The sequence below is a fragment of the Prunus avium genome, chromosome 1 (assembly GCF_965620075.1).
Source record: "Prunus avium chromosome 1, drPruAviu1.hap1.1, whole genome shotgun sequence".
NCBI classification, from domain to species: Eukaryota; Viridiplantae; Streptophyta; class Magnoliopsida; order Rosales; family Rosaceae; genus Prunus; species Prunus avium.
The window spans coordinates 44,985,418-44,998,014 of NC_142284.1; the positions used below are offsets into that span (position 1 = coordinate 44,985,418).

A 12,597-nucleotide genomic window follows, 5' to 3' on the forward strand; every position below is an offset into this window, starting at 1 on the left:
GGGTCACATTACGTGTGAAGTCAAGGAAGCAGGCTGAAATTTTGGGTGACATTGCGTGTGGGTGTGGCAGGCCTCGTACATATATATTCTAAAGCTAAAGTACACGGCGTGTGTGAGACACAGGCCCTTATCCAAACGCATGCTAATATGCTATGGTAATTTAAGTTTAGTTTCTTCACCAAAGTTGAATTAAGGGAAGAAAACTACAAACACAATTCTCAACTATTGCACTACATAAAATAAAAAGTCAACTAGTCAAATCACTTGTGAATCTCGTTTCTTTCTTTGTACTTAACTTTTGGATCAACTTTATTCTGAATACATGAGTTTCTATTGGTGATATTCTTCGTTAACCACCATGACTGATATGATTCAATTCATCTAATGAATCTTCTCGTTGACAATTACAGCATGTTTGAATGTGCTTCTTAGAAAAATACAAGAGCCTCTAAAAGCGTTTTGTTTGAAAAATCAAATGTGCTTAGGAAGCATTTTTCCTACCTATGAAAAAACTTTTGAAGTTTTAAACTTAAATGCACTTCTAAGTTTTCTTAGAATATGAGTTGCTCTCTCCCCTCTCTATGAGTCTTAAAAGGAAAATTTCATAATGGGGGGAGGAGGAAGAAGCGTCACTACCCCTTCTTCCCCTCTTCTATTCTCGTCTTTTCCTTTTAGGTTTGTGAATAAGTCCATTGAGGTTTTTATTTTTATTAAAAAGCCTTTTGTGATTGTTTCTTCTGAGCCATGGCTAATTGAAGTTCCCCATCACCCATTTTAGTTTATGCTTTCAATCAAATCCTACATGCAAAACCCGCTCTCTAATGCCGCTCATGTTCTCTAAATTTGATTCTATATCGTCTTTGACCGAGGTTGCTGCAAATCACTCAATTATTTTTTGGTAAAGTTTTTGTTTTTGTTTATTTGTTCGTTTTTAAGCGCAAGTAGATCGCTGGAAATCATATTTTCCCCAAATCTATTACGGATGCGGTGGTGGGTGTGGCCGCGGCCGCAACTGCGTTGCTTCAGGTGATGGTGGTAGGGTTCGTTTAGGCTCATGAGTTGTTTTAGGGTTTTAGTTATGTTAGGTTTATGGGTTTTGTTTGGGCTTATGGCTAATTGTTGTGATGTGGGCTAGTGATTTTAGAACGGCTTTTATTTATGTTAGTTTGTTGCTTTTTTGGGATTGGTATTTTAGATGTACAACTGAAGTTTTTCTAATGAAATTTCTATTTGATTATAAATAAAAAAGAAGAAGTTTCCTCAGAATATACTTAACGCACCTAGTGAGATCCACCACAGGAACATGATTTGTGCAGCACATGTGTTTCACATTTAATCAACATGTGCCCATTCTTTTGTCGAAAAGAAAAGATGCGAACTTAATTTTAATTTTGCTTTGAAAAATGGAACAGTATGAAGCATGTCCCGGCAACACCATTGGTCATGAATCATGATAAGTAATGTTGCTCATTTCTTCAAACAAATATTCTGCCCAGCTTCTTGTTTGTTTGGAAAAATATATCTTTGGCTCTTTGTTCATCATCATTACCACGTGTAATGTGGGTTTCTTGGATTTCAGAACATATTATTTCAATCTTTTTGTTTACTGTATTCTTCACCTCATAATCCATCTCGATCATCTTTTCCTTCCTAGCAAAGTTCCGGGTTTCCGTTGATTTTCCATTAAACTGCAAATAGTAGGGGATAAAATAAAATCAATTTACGACTGAATCCGTGAAAACTATAGTTATGAATTTCTTTGCTTGCATCTCATAGATATCAGGTTTTATGTAGTTCTCAGTTTCTTTTTTTGAACCAAAGTGAAGGCAATAGGAAGGAAGAAAAGAATTGAAACAAGTGAGTGAGTGCATCCAATGAAAGCTCTGCTTTAAAATTGTTCTTCCCATCTCATTGGCAATTTGGCATTTGTATTGTAGGCTTTAAAGTTGTGGATGTGGTGTGGAAGTATACCGGGTTAAAATAAGGAATCTGATCTGATCACCATGTCTGTCTGGCATGCGCCACAAATAAACAAGGCTTTTGCGCCAACTTTTTTGCTTTAGCTTTGCTCAGGCACAGTGAGTCAGTGACAGTGCAATTAGACAACAAAATAAAAAAGAAAATAAAGTCACGGAAGAAAAGAGGAACAGAGAGAAGGAATCTGTAGCAATCTAGATATGAACTGGTCCATCTGTAACGCCACTAGCAAAATAACATTACAGACGTGTGACTAGTAGTACGGATAACAATAATTATAAAGTTGGCTTTATCTTCGCTTTTTTTTTTTCAGATCATACCCTCAAAGCTCATTCAACCCATTTTACATTAAAAAGAATAAAAAATAATTTGCTGAAAGTATTTCCTTTCATTTCATGCCTCTCTCTCTACGGTGCAAACAAACCCAAAATTTCCTTTGGCATGATGGTCTCTGTCTGTGTACAGAGAGAGGTTAGAAGGGGCTATAGTGAGGGGTTATATAGAGCGTACTTAGGCCATCTTTAATTATAGGGCTAAATATAGTCGAGTGCTATAAATTTAGCCATCTAAAATATCATCATCAATGATATCCTCGCGTCTTTAATATTGGCTGTTGAATATGCATTTGCATGAGATATTGAGTGTTCTTGCCGACACTTGATAATTTCTTTCTTAAAAAGCACATGTATGGGGCCCACAATTCTTTTTTTTTTTTTTTTTTTTTTATAGGTGAGACCCAAGAGTATCCACCGCCGACAGCAGTGACTAATCCCTTTCGCCGCGGGAGCTCTCCCAATAGAGGTAAACGACTGGCCACGAAATGCGCTTCATTCTCATGGGCGGGGATCGAACCCCCAACCTCATGGTTAAGGAATGAGGTGACCTACCACCACACCACATCTCATGGTTCCCACAATTCTTTTTAGCCCCTCATTGTAACCCCTCATTATAGAAGCTCCCCTCTTTGTGCGAGGCTTCAAGGCTATGTTTCCGGGGAATGGGCTTGAAATGTTTTCTGAGCCCATGGGTTGCCTTGACCAAAGCCTTATCACGCTGCTTCTTGGGGTTTAAGATCTCTTTCAGCTTCGTTTTTATAATATTGGGTCCTCTTGGCCTCATCAATTTTTCCTTTATTAATTAGTCCAAATGCTCATTCACCATTCTGGATTTCACCGTTCTCAACAAGTTTGGGCAGAAAAAATGCGTCAGATTTTGGAGGGGCTAATTTACCGTACATCAATCACAAAAATAGACTCAGCAATAAAAGCATGAACGATTAAGGAACAAAATAGCAAATGATTCAAAAACAGCAGAAAAACATGAAACGGGCACAGCGTGATTATACAGAGGTAGGTTATAATTTCTAGATTTGGTTTTTAGTATTTTCAATTTTGCAGATAAACATTCAAACGTAATGCAAATGTTGATACAGAACGACTTATAAAAAGAATATCTTCTCGTGATGTTCTTCAGTTCAGGTCTCCAGATTTTCAGCATTTATAAGCTCAGGAGAATTGAATGTTTCATCATTAGAAACAAAAGAAGATCTTCTTAAATAAACACAGCAAAGTTACTCAGAAAAACCACAGGTAACAACTATTAACAAAAATTAACAAAAGAATCAAATTCAAAATCAAGATGAAAGAAAAATATATATCTTCATAGAAAATGCTCTTCAGTTCAGGTCTCCAGTTTCTCAGCACTGATAAGCTCAGGAGAACGAAAGTTTTGTAGAAACATCATCATTAGAAGCAAAAGAAGATATTATTTCATAAAACCCCAAAATCCAAACTAGAAAAATCAGTCACTCAAAACATCCACAAACATCCTTAGCGTCTGTGAGAGTCTGCTACGCTGTTCAGCTAAGATACCCCTTTTATAGAGTGGGGCGGCTAAACCCTAGCCCCTGCAACAATGGACTGGGCCAAGAAGATTTTAATAGACTGGGCCTTTGTCATTTTATTTTGATTTTGGTGAGTTTTTGACTGGGCTTTACTTCAAAACAAAAAGCTGGGACAAAAAAGGAGAAGATGATGAACCCCAAAAAGAATAACAAGGGAAAGGAATAGACGAGAAACAGACTACGGGTTCAAAATCTCACGAGGGAGACTGAGAGAGAGAGAGAGAGAAGGAGCGGTGGAGGAGGCTGACGACGTCGTTCGTTTTGATTTCTGGTGAGTTTCTCTTCTTCCTCGTTTCCCGCTGGTTCTTACTCGGGGAACTTGCTAACCTCCCCGTTTCGAACCGAAATAGAGGAATGAAACCCTCTTTGTTTGAATTGGGGATTCTTGTGCTTAGTCAATTGCAGCATTATACAATACAACAAGAAAGTTCTGTTCTTTTCATAAAAATAGTAGGTTTGTCATAATTTGTTTGTTGGTCTGGCACTTCGCTTTGCTTTATGTTGCTCTTTGTTAATATATACTTGCAATTTTGTTAAATTTTTGCTGAACTTGTGCCCGGAACTCAATCAAAGCTCATAAATTTATACGTTTCTTCATTGTTTTTCCCTGACGTGTTTTCAATACATCTTTTTCTTTCTTATCAGATTAAGTACTTTTCACCATGTCTTGGTGCACGATTGAGTCCGACCCAGGTAAATTTCAGAAAAATTTGTTGTTTGTGTGTGTGTGTGTGTGAAAGTTTAGGTGAGCATCTATTCACGCTGATAAATTGTAAAATCTTTATCACGTTCTGTTATACTTCCTGATGTTGCTCCTACATTAAATGCCTTTCATATCTTGGTATCAGCTCACCGGTCCCTCTTTTCAGCGTAAATCTTGACATGGAGCTGTTTTCACTTTTTGTTTCGATATAGAAATTGCACTGGCAGAACTGACATGCTTTATTGAGTTCAAAGAAACTTGGAGAAATTCCAATTTGACTTCAAAACAAGCTTTTCTCTTGTATCTTTACATGTATGAGTGGAAGCCTAAATTGTTGACAACACTTGCTTGACGACCATAATTTTTGTTTAAAAAAAATACATTTGGGATTGTATGGATGATGAAAGTTATGATTTGATGATGCAGAGTGATAGTGTATAGGATTTGGATAATTTATGACACATTTATTATTTTCGAAAAATAGAAACAGCTATAGTAGAAATGGACTCTACTAGTATTTTGAAGGTTCTACTTTGCATTTCAGGGGTGTTTACAGAACTTATTCAGCAGATGCAAGTAAAAGGCGTGCAGGTAAGCCTTCTTTGTTTACTTTTGTATTTTATTTTTATGCTTACCCTGCACTGATCTTAGTTTATGGGTTGATTTCTACTGTTACTGCTTGGGCTTAGGCTGCAATTGCTTCTTGGAGATGTCTTCGCTCCTTTTGTTGTGATATTGATTATATCCAACACTTCATCCTTTATCTTTAACTTAATGTAAACTATATCCAATACTTAACCCGTTTTTCTTCACTAAGCTATGTTGAAGTTTTACTTTTCAAAGAAATTGTTTACTTAATTTTCATTGTAGTCAGAGTCTAAGTGTTATGTTGTGACTTGGTTATAGTTCACTTCTTTCACGTATGCCATGATGCCCTTGGTGTGGCCTTGCAGGTTGAGGAGTTGTATTCACTGGACCTTGATTCTCTGAACAATCTGAGGTACATAAGGGCCGTTTAAGCTTTCATCGCCCAGGCAGATATCCTCATTTCCACTATAGCAAATGTTTTAAGTTTAAATCTTTAGTATCGATGTTGTAGTTACTCTTTTTTCTCTGGCATCTTGCAGGCCTGTTTACGGTTTGATTTTCCTATTCAAATGGCGTCCAGGGGAAAGGGATGATCGCCTTGTAATTAAGGATCCAAATCCTAATTTGTTTTTTGCAAGCCAGGTTGGTGTTCATGAAAATGTATTTTTCTAGAGTAATGATACATTTGTAAGCTCTTCTGATCTTATACTTTTTATATCCTCATAGGTTATTAATAATGCTTGTGCCACCCAAGCAATCTTGTCTATCCTCATGAACTGTCCGGATGTTGACATTGGTCCTGAACTGTCAAAACTGAAAGAGTTTACAAAGAATTTTCCACCTGAACTGAAAGGCCTGGCAATAAATAACAGCGACGCTATCCGTGCAGCCCATAATAGTTTTGCAAGGCCTGAGCCGTTTATTCCTGAGGAGCAGAAGGTAGCTGAAAAAGATGACGATGTCTACCATTTTATAAGCTACTTGCCTGTTGATGGGGTCCTGTATGAGCTTGATGGACTGAAGGAGGGGCCGATTAGCCTTGGACAGTGCCCTGGTGGGCAAGGTGACATGGAATGGCTGCAGACGGTACAACCTGTAATCCAGGAGCGCATTGAAAGGTATTCCAAAAGTGAGATAAGATTCAATCTCTTGGCCATAATAAAGAACAGGAAAGAGATATATACTGCTGAACTTAAGGAACTCCAAAAGAAGAGGGAGCGCATTTTGCAGCAGCTGTCTGCCTTACAATCAGAGAGATCGGCCGACAGTAGCAAATTTGAAGCGCTGAACAAAGGTCTTTCAGAAATTAATGCTGGAATTGAGGGCGCTACCGAGAAGATCTTGATGGAAGAAGAAAAATTTAAGAAGTGGAGGACAGAAAATATTCGCCGGAAGCACAACTACATACCCTTTTTGTTCAACTTCCTCAAGATTCTTGCTGAGAAGAAGCAGCTGAAGCCTCTTATTGAGAAGGCAAAGCAAAAATCTGGCAACCCTAGATGAATGAGAATGATGGTTTGGTTAACTGTACTATGATGGGATTGTGGATTATTTTTCGTGATGTCAGTTGTAATTGTGGGTGAACCTAACTGGGGTTTATACATGCTTTCTTTAGGTTACTCGTTAAACATAATTTATTTTGGTAAGACATTCCCTTGAATTGACTTTGTTCTTACTTTGCTTTAGGTCAAGAAACATACATGTCTTTGAATTATGTGGAATAATAAATGGTTGAACATCATAGCATCTGCAACAACTCAAAACCCTCCTCCGCTCCTTTGCATGAGAAAAGGAAAATATTAAAACAAAAACATAGTCGCCCACCGTGGGGCTCGAACCCACGACCACAAGGTTAAGAGCCTTGCGCTCTACCAACTGAGCTAGACGGGCTTTGCTGATAGAGTATGGCACGCTAACTTAATTGTATGAGAGATTTATCTTATGAGCGAACGTCCTTTAATTTGGCGCCTAAATCATCATCTATCTGGGTTTTCCTTTCGTTCAGAGTTAGTTACTTTCATCAACCGTCAGAGTTGAAAGTTGAAACAGACTCTCGTAGGCCGTTAAATATGTATATCGCTATATTTATATATAAGAGAGGAGGCATTTCATTCTCAACTCTGCATCCAATTATTAAAATAAAAGATTCAAGAATCTCAAGAATCTCTCCCTCCCTACCAGAAGAAGAAGAAGAAGCAATTGATTTCAGAGATAAAGAATTCGTTGAAGAAGAATTAATGGCTGAATGCAGTGACCAGAACATTAAGAACCCACAACCAGAACCAGAAGATGAAGAAGAAGAATACACAGCGGTGGTTGGCAAACACTTGTCCATGCTCCGCCTTGACAACAGCAGCAGCAGCAGCTTCAAATCTCCCAATTCCAGTCCCAAGCCCAGGAGAACATTGAAAAGGCGATCCCCGTCCCAATCCCCACCAATATCCCAACCCAACCCCAAGAAAGAGAAGCTTGATCTCCCTCCTAATCCTCTTCTTCGCCGCTGCAGTTCCGAACGCTTCAACCCAACTTCTCCTCCTCCTCCTCCTCCTCCTCCATTTTATTCTTTTAATTCTCGTCACAATCAGCTGCAGTGCCCCAACGCAGCCTCTCCTGCCTCTGCCTCAACCGATAAAGCCTCCGGCGCGGCTGCTCTCTCTGCCTATGCCTCCGCACTCCGCCGCTCCGTTTCCAATGCCAAGCCTTCTTCGTGTTCGCCTGCTCTCAAAACCATCTCTCGTCAATCCTCCTCCTCCTCTGGTGACGAAGACGACGACGATGACGACGCCAGTCCCAATTCTAAGGTTTTCTTCCTTCACCTCCATCTTTCATTCTCTTGACTTTGAATTGCATCCGTATCTTTCATAAATCAATTATGAACGGATGGTTCTTGAAAATGGATTTTTATTATATTTGCAGAGGCTTAAAAGGATAAAAGATCGCGTCAGAGAGATGAGCCTGTGGTTCCAACAAGTCATGCGTGAAAATGAAGATGATGACGAGGAAGAAGAAGAAGAAGAAGAAGAAGTGGAACTGGAACCTCCTCAAGAACATCATCATCAACAAAATGGAGACACTACTGAGGTTGGTAACTCTAACTCATCATATTTTAATCATATCTTTACAACAATTGGTTGGTTGGTTCCCAAGAACTTAGAAATCACAAATCCTTTTTCACAAGTACTGGGTTCGGACTTAGAATTCCATTGATATCATCATCATCATCTCTTTCTTTCCGCTGATGAATTTGATGTTGCAGTTGCAGGTCGATAGTTGTTGCGTAGATTCAGCTGCACCAAAATGGATTCAGCTGCATCCTCAACTTGTGATACTCGCAAGTGCACGAGCCGTTGGTAGTTTAGCATATGTAAGTGCGAGGTCGATTCCACAGGGATTGGTGATTGAATGATCCAATTCAATTTTCCTACACAAAACAAAAATGAAAACAAAAGGAACAAAACAAGAAGAAAGAATGTACATTACAAGAAAAATAAATTACAACTAAGAAAACATTAAGGAAACTAAGAGAACTTTGAGGAAGAAAGGAAGTGTTTGAGAACTTTGAGGAGGGAGAAGAAAGTGTTTGGGAACTTTAGAGAATTTTGGAAGAACATGTGTTTGAGAGCTTTGAGGATTTTGGAAGGGAATGTGTTTAAGACATGGGGAATTTGGAAGAGAGTGTTTGAGAACTTGGAGGATTTGGAGAAGAAAGTAGAGAGGTGTTTTGAGAGCTTTGTGGATTTTGGAAGAGAGTGTTTAGGAACTTTGAGAATTGGAAGAGAGTGGTTGAGAACTTGGAGGATGTTTGTGAACTTGGAGAATTTGAGAACTTAGGGAAGGAAGAGAAATGTGTTTGTGAAGTGTTTGAGACATGGAGACTTTTGGAAGAGAAGGGAAGTAGAGAGATGTTTGAGAACTTTGAGGATTTTGGAAGAACATGTGTTTGAAAGCTTTAGAGAATTTGATGAAGGAAATGGGAGAAGTGTTTGGGAAGTGTTTGGAGAAGAGAGTATTTGAAGAATTTAGAAGAAGATAAAGGAAAAGTGTTTGATATTTAGTACAAAGAAAATTTAATAGAATGATCTTATTACAACAATTGAGAACTACAAAGGGAAACTAAGAGAATTTGAGGGAGAGAAGGGAAGGGAGCTCTAGAGAAGTGCTTGAGAGCTCCCCCCCTTGGGGTGTGTTTACAAGCTTAGAGAACTTCCCTATTTATAGGCCTAGGGGAAGTGAAAATCTGAATTCAATATGGCTAATGCATACAACACTTGTTTTATAAAATCTGAAATGGTTGATGCACTTGTATTAGAAAATCTAAATTGGGTGATGCACTTCACCAATAGATCCCACCAGCAGCCCTAGCTCATCTTCATGTCACCATGACCAAGCTTCCAACCAGAAATGATAGCTCATACCTAGCTCACCATGACCAAGCATCCAACCAGCACATGCTGAGGTCAGCATGACCAGCAACTTCAAGGGCTTACAACTTGGGCTTCTCTTAATCAAATTAGGACTTTAAGCACTTGAAATTGAAGTTCAGAATGTCTTCTTTCCAGCCATATGTTATTTGGGCCAATCCAAGGTCGGAGGAAGAAGTTAAGGCCGAAACAAATTGCTAACTCATTTTCCGCGCTGATAAGATCCATCCTGAGCATGGTTCTGTGTTTGCTAGGTAACGGACTCCAGATTTATCCAATGGGGCTGAATTTTGGATATGTTATAGTACACACCAATTGGAGCAACTTTCATGAAGAATGTGGCCTCATCCGAGCTATGTAGGTTACTGAAACAAAGCTTGCAATATGACCTACGGAACTGGACTGGCAGGGGGCTGTAGCCATAATGAATTTGTCTTTAAGCTCTTCATCAATTCATCCAAATTAGGCCTTAACATGCTTGAATTGCATGAATTATGTTCTCCAAAGCCATCATTGTTACCTAAAGCTCAATTAACTGAAAGATAAACACAAAAAGGATTAAAAGCACAAGTTTAACTCAAAAACATAACCAAATCATAAGCTAGAAGGGTAAGAAATAATATACAATTATGAACCGATCAAATACCCCCAAACCTAGATTTTGCTAGTCCTCGAGCAAAACAACACAAAACAAAGTTAAAAACAAAACTAGAAGTTAACTAAACCACTTTCGTAGGTAACTCGATTGCATTTAGCATATGCAACAAGCCTTTAAACCTCTAGGCATCCCTAGTAGGAGGAGTTGTGTCTCCTGAGGGTTTAACAGATACGATACCCACAAACGTTTTACTGACTCTGTAAAACAAAGTAATTAGAAAACTTAAAGATTGTTAGTCCTTAAGCAAAACCAAAAACAAAAACAAACACAAAAACACAAAGAACTTAAAACAATTTTTCCGAACATTTTCTGAAGAGAAATGACTCATGCACATGACTCAAAAGTTTTTAACAATAAAAACTCAATTTTAGACATTATTCACAAAGCGGCAAAGTTCAAAACATAATATGCTCAAAGTGTAGTAGTGTGATAGCCAAATGCAACAAATTCCCCAATCTTAGTTTTCACACAATTTCAAAAATCATACAAAGCACAAGTTCAACTTCAAATCTCACCAAAGTTGTCCTCTCACAAATGAATCACTCAGAAGAGGGCTATAATGCAACACTCAGTTATAAACATGAGATTAGAGTTAAACCATAAAGACTTAACTCAGAATAGAAAGATGAAGAACTTGCATTAATATGATCTCAAGAAGGATGCCAAACACTTAAAAGCAGAAAATGAATGCAATTCAACCACATGACATTTAAGATCAATTTAGGTCTTTAGTAAAGGTTGTAACTGGGCCAAGGGAGTAAGGTGAGTAAGAAATGAAAGGTATGGATAATACAAAGTCCAAGGAACTCGCAATGTAAGAGCATAAAATAATTGTTTACAAGACTTCGAATCATCACGATTAGATTTTTTCTTTTACATGATCAAAACTCCTTATACCTTCATTTACATTGATTGATACTCCTTTCCTTTAATTGAACAAACACCAATTTATTTTGAAGGCCCAAAAATGAAATTTCAATCAACCACCACTTAAATTTTCTCTTTTCTTTCACCAATTGTGTGATTTTTTTTTCTTCGAACTGTAACACCCATTCCCAAACTTAGTATGAAAAACACATCCCAATTAAAGCTCATGAGTTCCTTAGAAAGGTAAATATTTGTTTTTCGGGCTAAGGCGAGGAAATAAAATTGGTAAATGAAAGAAAAGGTTTACATGTAGGCTCAAAATGGTTAACAATGGAAAATCATGCTTAAGCATGCATAAGGTTAGCTTGAAAGGCACAAACGATCCAAAGAGGGCCTTAATATCACTTCTTAAATGTCATGAAATCAAATTGCATAAGAATGAATGACTTTTAAGTGTTCAACCAAATCAATGAATAATGAGATCAAACAACAACTTTGATGACAAGAAAATAAGAGTATGTATATAACACTCATGAATTGAAGTACAAGGCTCAAAAGCTCACTTTATATGGTTGGTTATATAAATCTAATTTATGCTTCATACAATTCTTTAGATCATGCAAATCCTTTAATTGGAAAATTATGAAACAAATGGCAAGTTTAAAGAAGGTTTCAAGCATATCATGTTAGAACAATGCCAAATTAAATTTTTTTTTTAAATTTTTTTTTTAATAAAGAAAAAAAACACTAAAATAAAATGAAATCCAATTTTCATTTAAGTCATGCAAACATTTATCACAATCTCATCAACTGTGTTCGGAAAGTGAATAAAATCAAAATAAAAATAAAAGCAAGACTCAAACAAAATAAAATAAAAATAAAAACAAGCAAAAAAATTAAATTAAATTAAGGAAAAAAATCAAATTTACATGCTAAACTCCAATACCCCCAAACCTAGAAATGAACATTGTCCTCAATGTTTAAAAATTAGGAACAAGCAATGTCATAGCAAGAAATGAAAGGTACTAAAGTAAATATAAATCACAAAACACATAAGAATTAAAATACACAAATAAAATAATTACCAAAATAAAAATTACAAAACAAACAAACAAACAAACAAAAAATGAAACAGTAAACCCTAATCACACAATTCTGAAACCCAAAAAAATTTGAAGCCCAAAGCCCACAATGAAATTAACCCACCTTGAAACCCAAACAAGGTGAAAAACCGACCCAAAATGAATTCTGAAGCCCACACATTTTATTATTATTATTATTATTTTTAAAAAAGAAGATAAAACGTGAATTATGAGCGCAAAGTGGGATTTCTGAAAAGAAAGCACGTGGTCCCTAATGTCGTCTCATGGATAGTCACGGGCAGAAAGCAGGAGCCACGTGTCGACGCATAGAGGCGCCGCAGACTCCACAAGCAGAAATTACGGGGCCATACAAAGTCGTGATGACTTTACTGAACGCG

At 37.4% G+C, this 12,597-nt stretch overlaps 1 protein-coding gene and 3 non-coding genes across 5 annotated transcripts; 1 reads left to right on the forward strand and 3 right to left on the reverse strand.

Annotated features, from left to right (window-relative positions):
• Positions 1–3,440: 3,440 nt before the first annotated feature.
• Positions 3,441–3,514, reverse strand: LOC148297905 (small nucleolar RNA Z159/U59). The gene has a single exon (XR_015833334.1). It is a non-coding gene; the product is annotated as a small nucleolar RNA Z159/U59 (small nucleolar RNA).
• Positions 3,515–3,646: 132 nt separating this feature from the next.
• LOC148297906 (small nucleolar RNA Z159/U59) lies at positions 3,647–3,730 on the reverse strand. Its single transcript, XR_015833333.1, has one exon. It is a non-coding gene; the product is annotated as a small nucleolar RNA Z159/U59 (small nucleolar RNA).
• A 254-nt stretch (positions 3,731–3,984) lies between these two features.
• UCH2 (Peptidase C12, ubiquitin carboxyl-terminal hydrolase 1) lies at positions 3,985–6,831 on the forward strand. 2 transcript variants are annotated; one of them, XM_021965429.2, is made up of 6 exons: positions 3,990–4,151; positions 4,526–4,573; positions 5,128–5,174; positions 5,537–5,583; positions 5,711–5,813; positions 5,898–6,831. In XM_021965429.2, the coding sequence occupies exons 2-6, from the start codon at positions 4,543–4,545 to the stop codon at positions 6,672–6,674; spliced, it is 1,005 nt and encodes a 334-aa protein (XP_021821121.1). In that variant the 5' UTR covers positions 3,990–4,151; positions 4,526–4,542; the 3' UTR covers positions 6,675–6,831. The 2 variants fall into 2 exon arrangements, with proteins under 2 accessions (XP_088103526.1, XP_021821121.1); XM_088247400.1 differs by lacking the exon at positions 4,526–4,573 and having other exon boundaries at positions 3,985–4,151.
• A 157-nt stretch (positions 6,832–6,988) lies between these two features.
• On the reverse strand, positions 6,989–7,061 carry TRNAK-CUU (transfer RNA lysine (anticodon CUU)). Its single transcript has one exon. It is a non-coding gene; the product is annotated as a tRNA-Lys (tRNA).
• Positions 7,062–12,597: the final 5,536 nt, after the last annotated feature.

Bases quoted from the DNA above. Each gene is read 5' to 3' on its own strand.
- UCH2 (XM_021965429.2), top strand. From the start codon at position 4,543: ATGTCTTGGTGCACGATTGAGTCCGACCCAG. The intron at 5,584-5,710 runs GTACATAAGGGC...GGCATCTTGCAG, and splicing joins GATTCTCTGAACAATCTGAG to GCCTGTTTACGGTTTGATTT. The intron at 5,814-5,897 runs GTTGGTGTTCAT...ATATCCTCATAG, and splicing joins ATTTGTTTTTTGCAAGCCAG to GTTATTAATAATGCTTGTGC.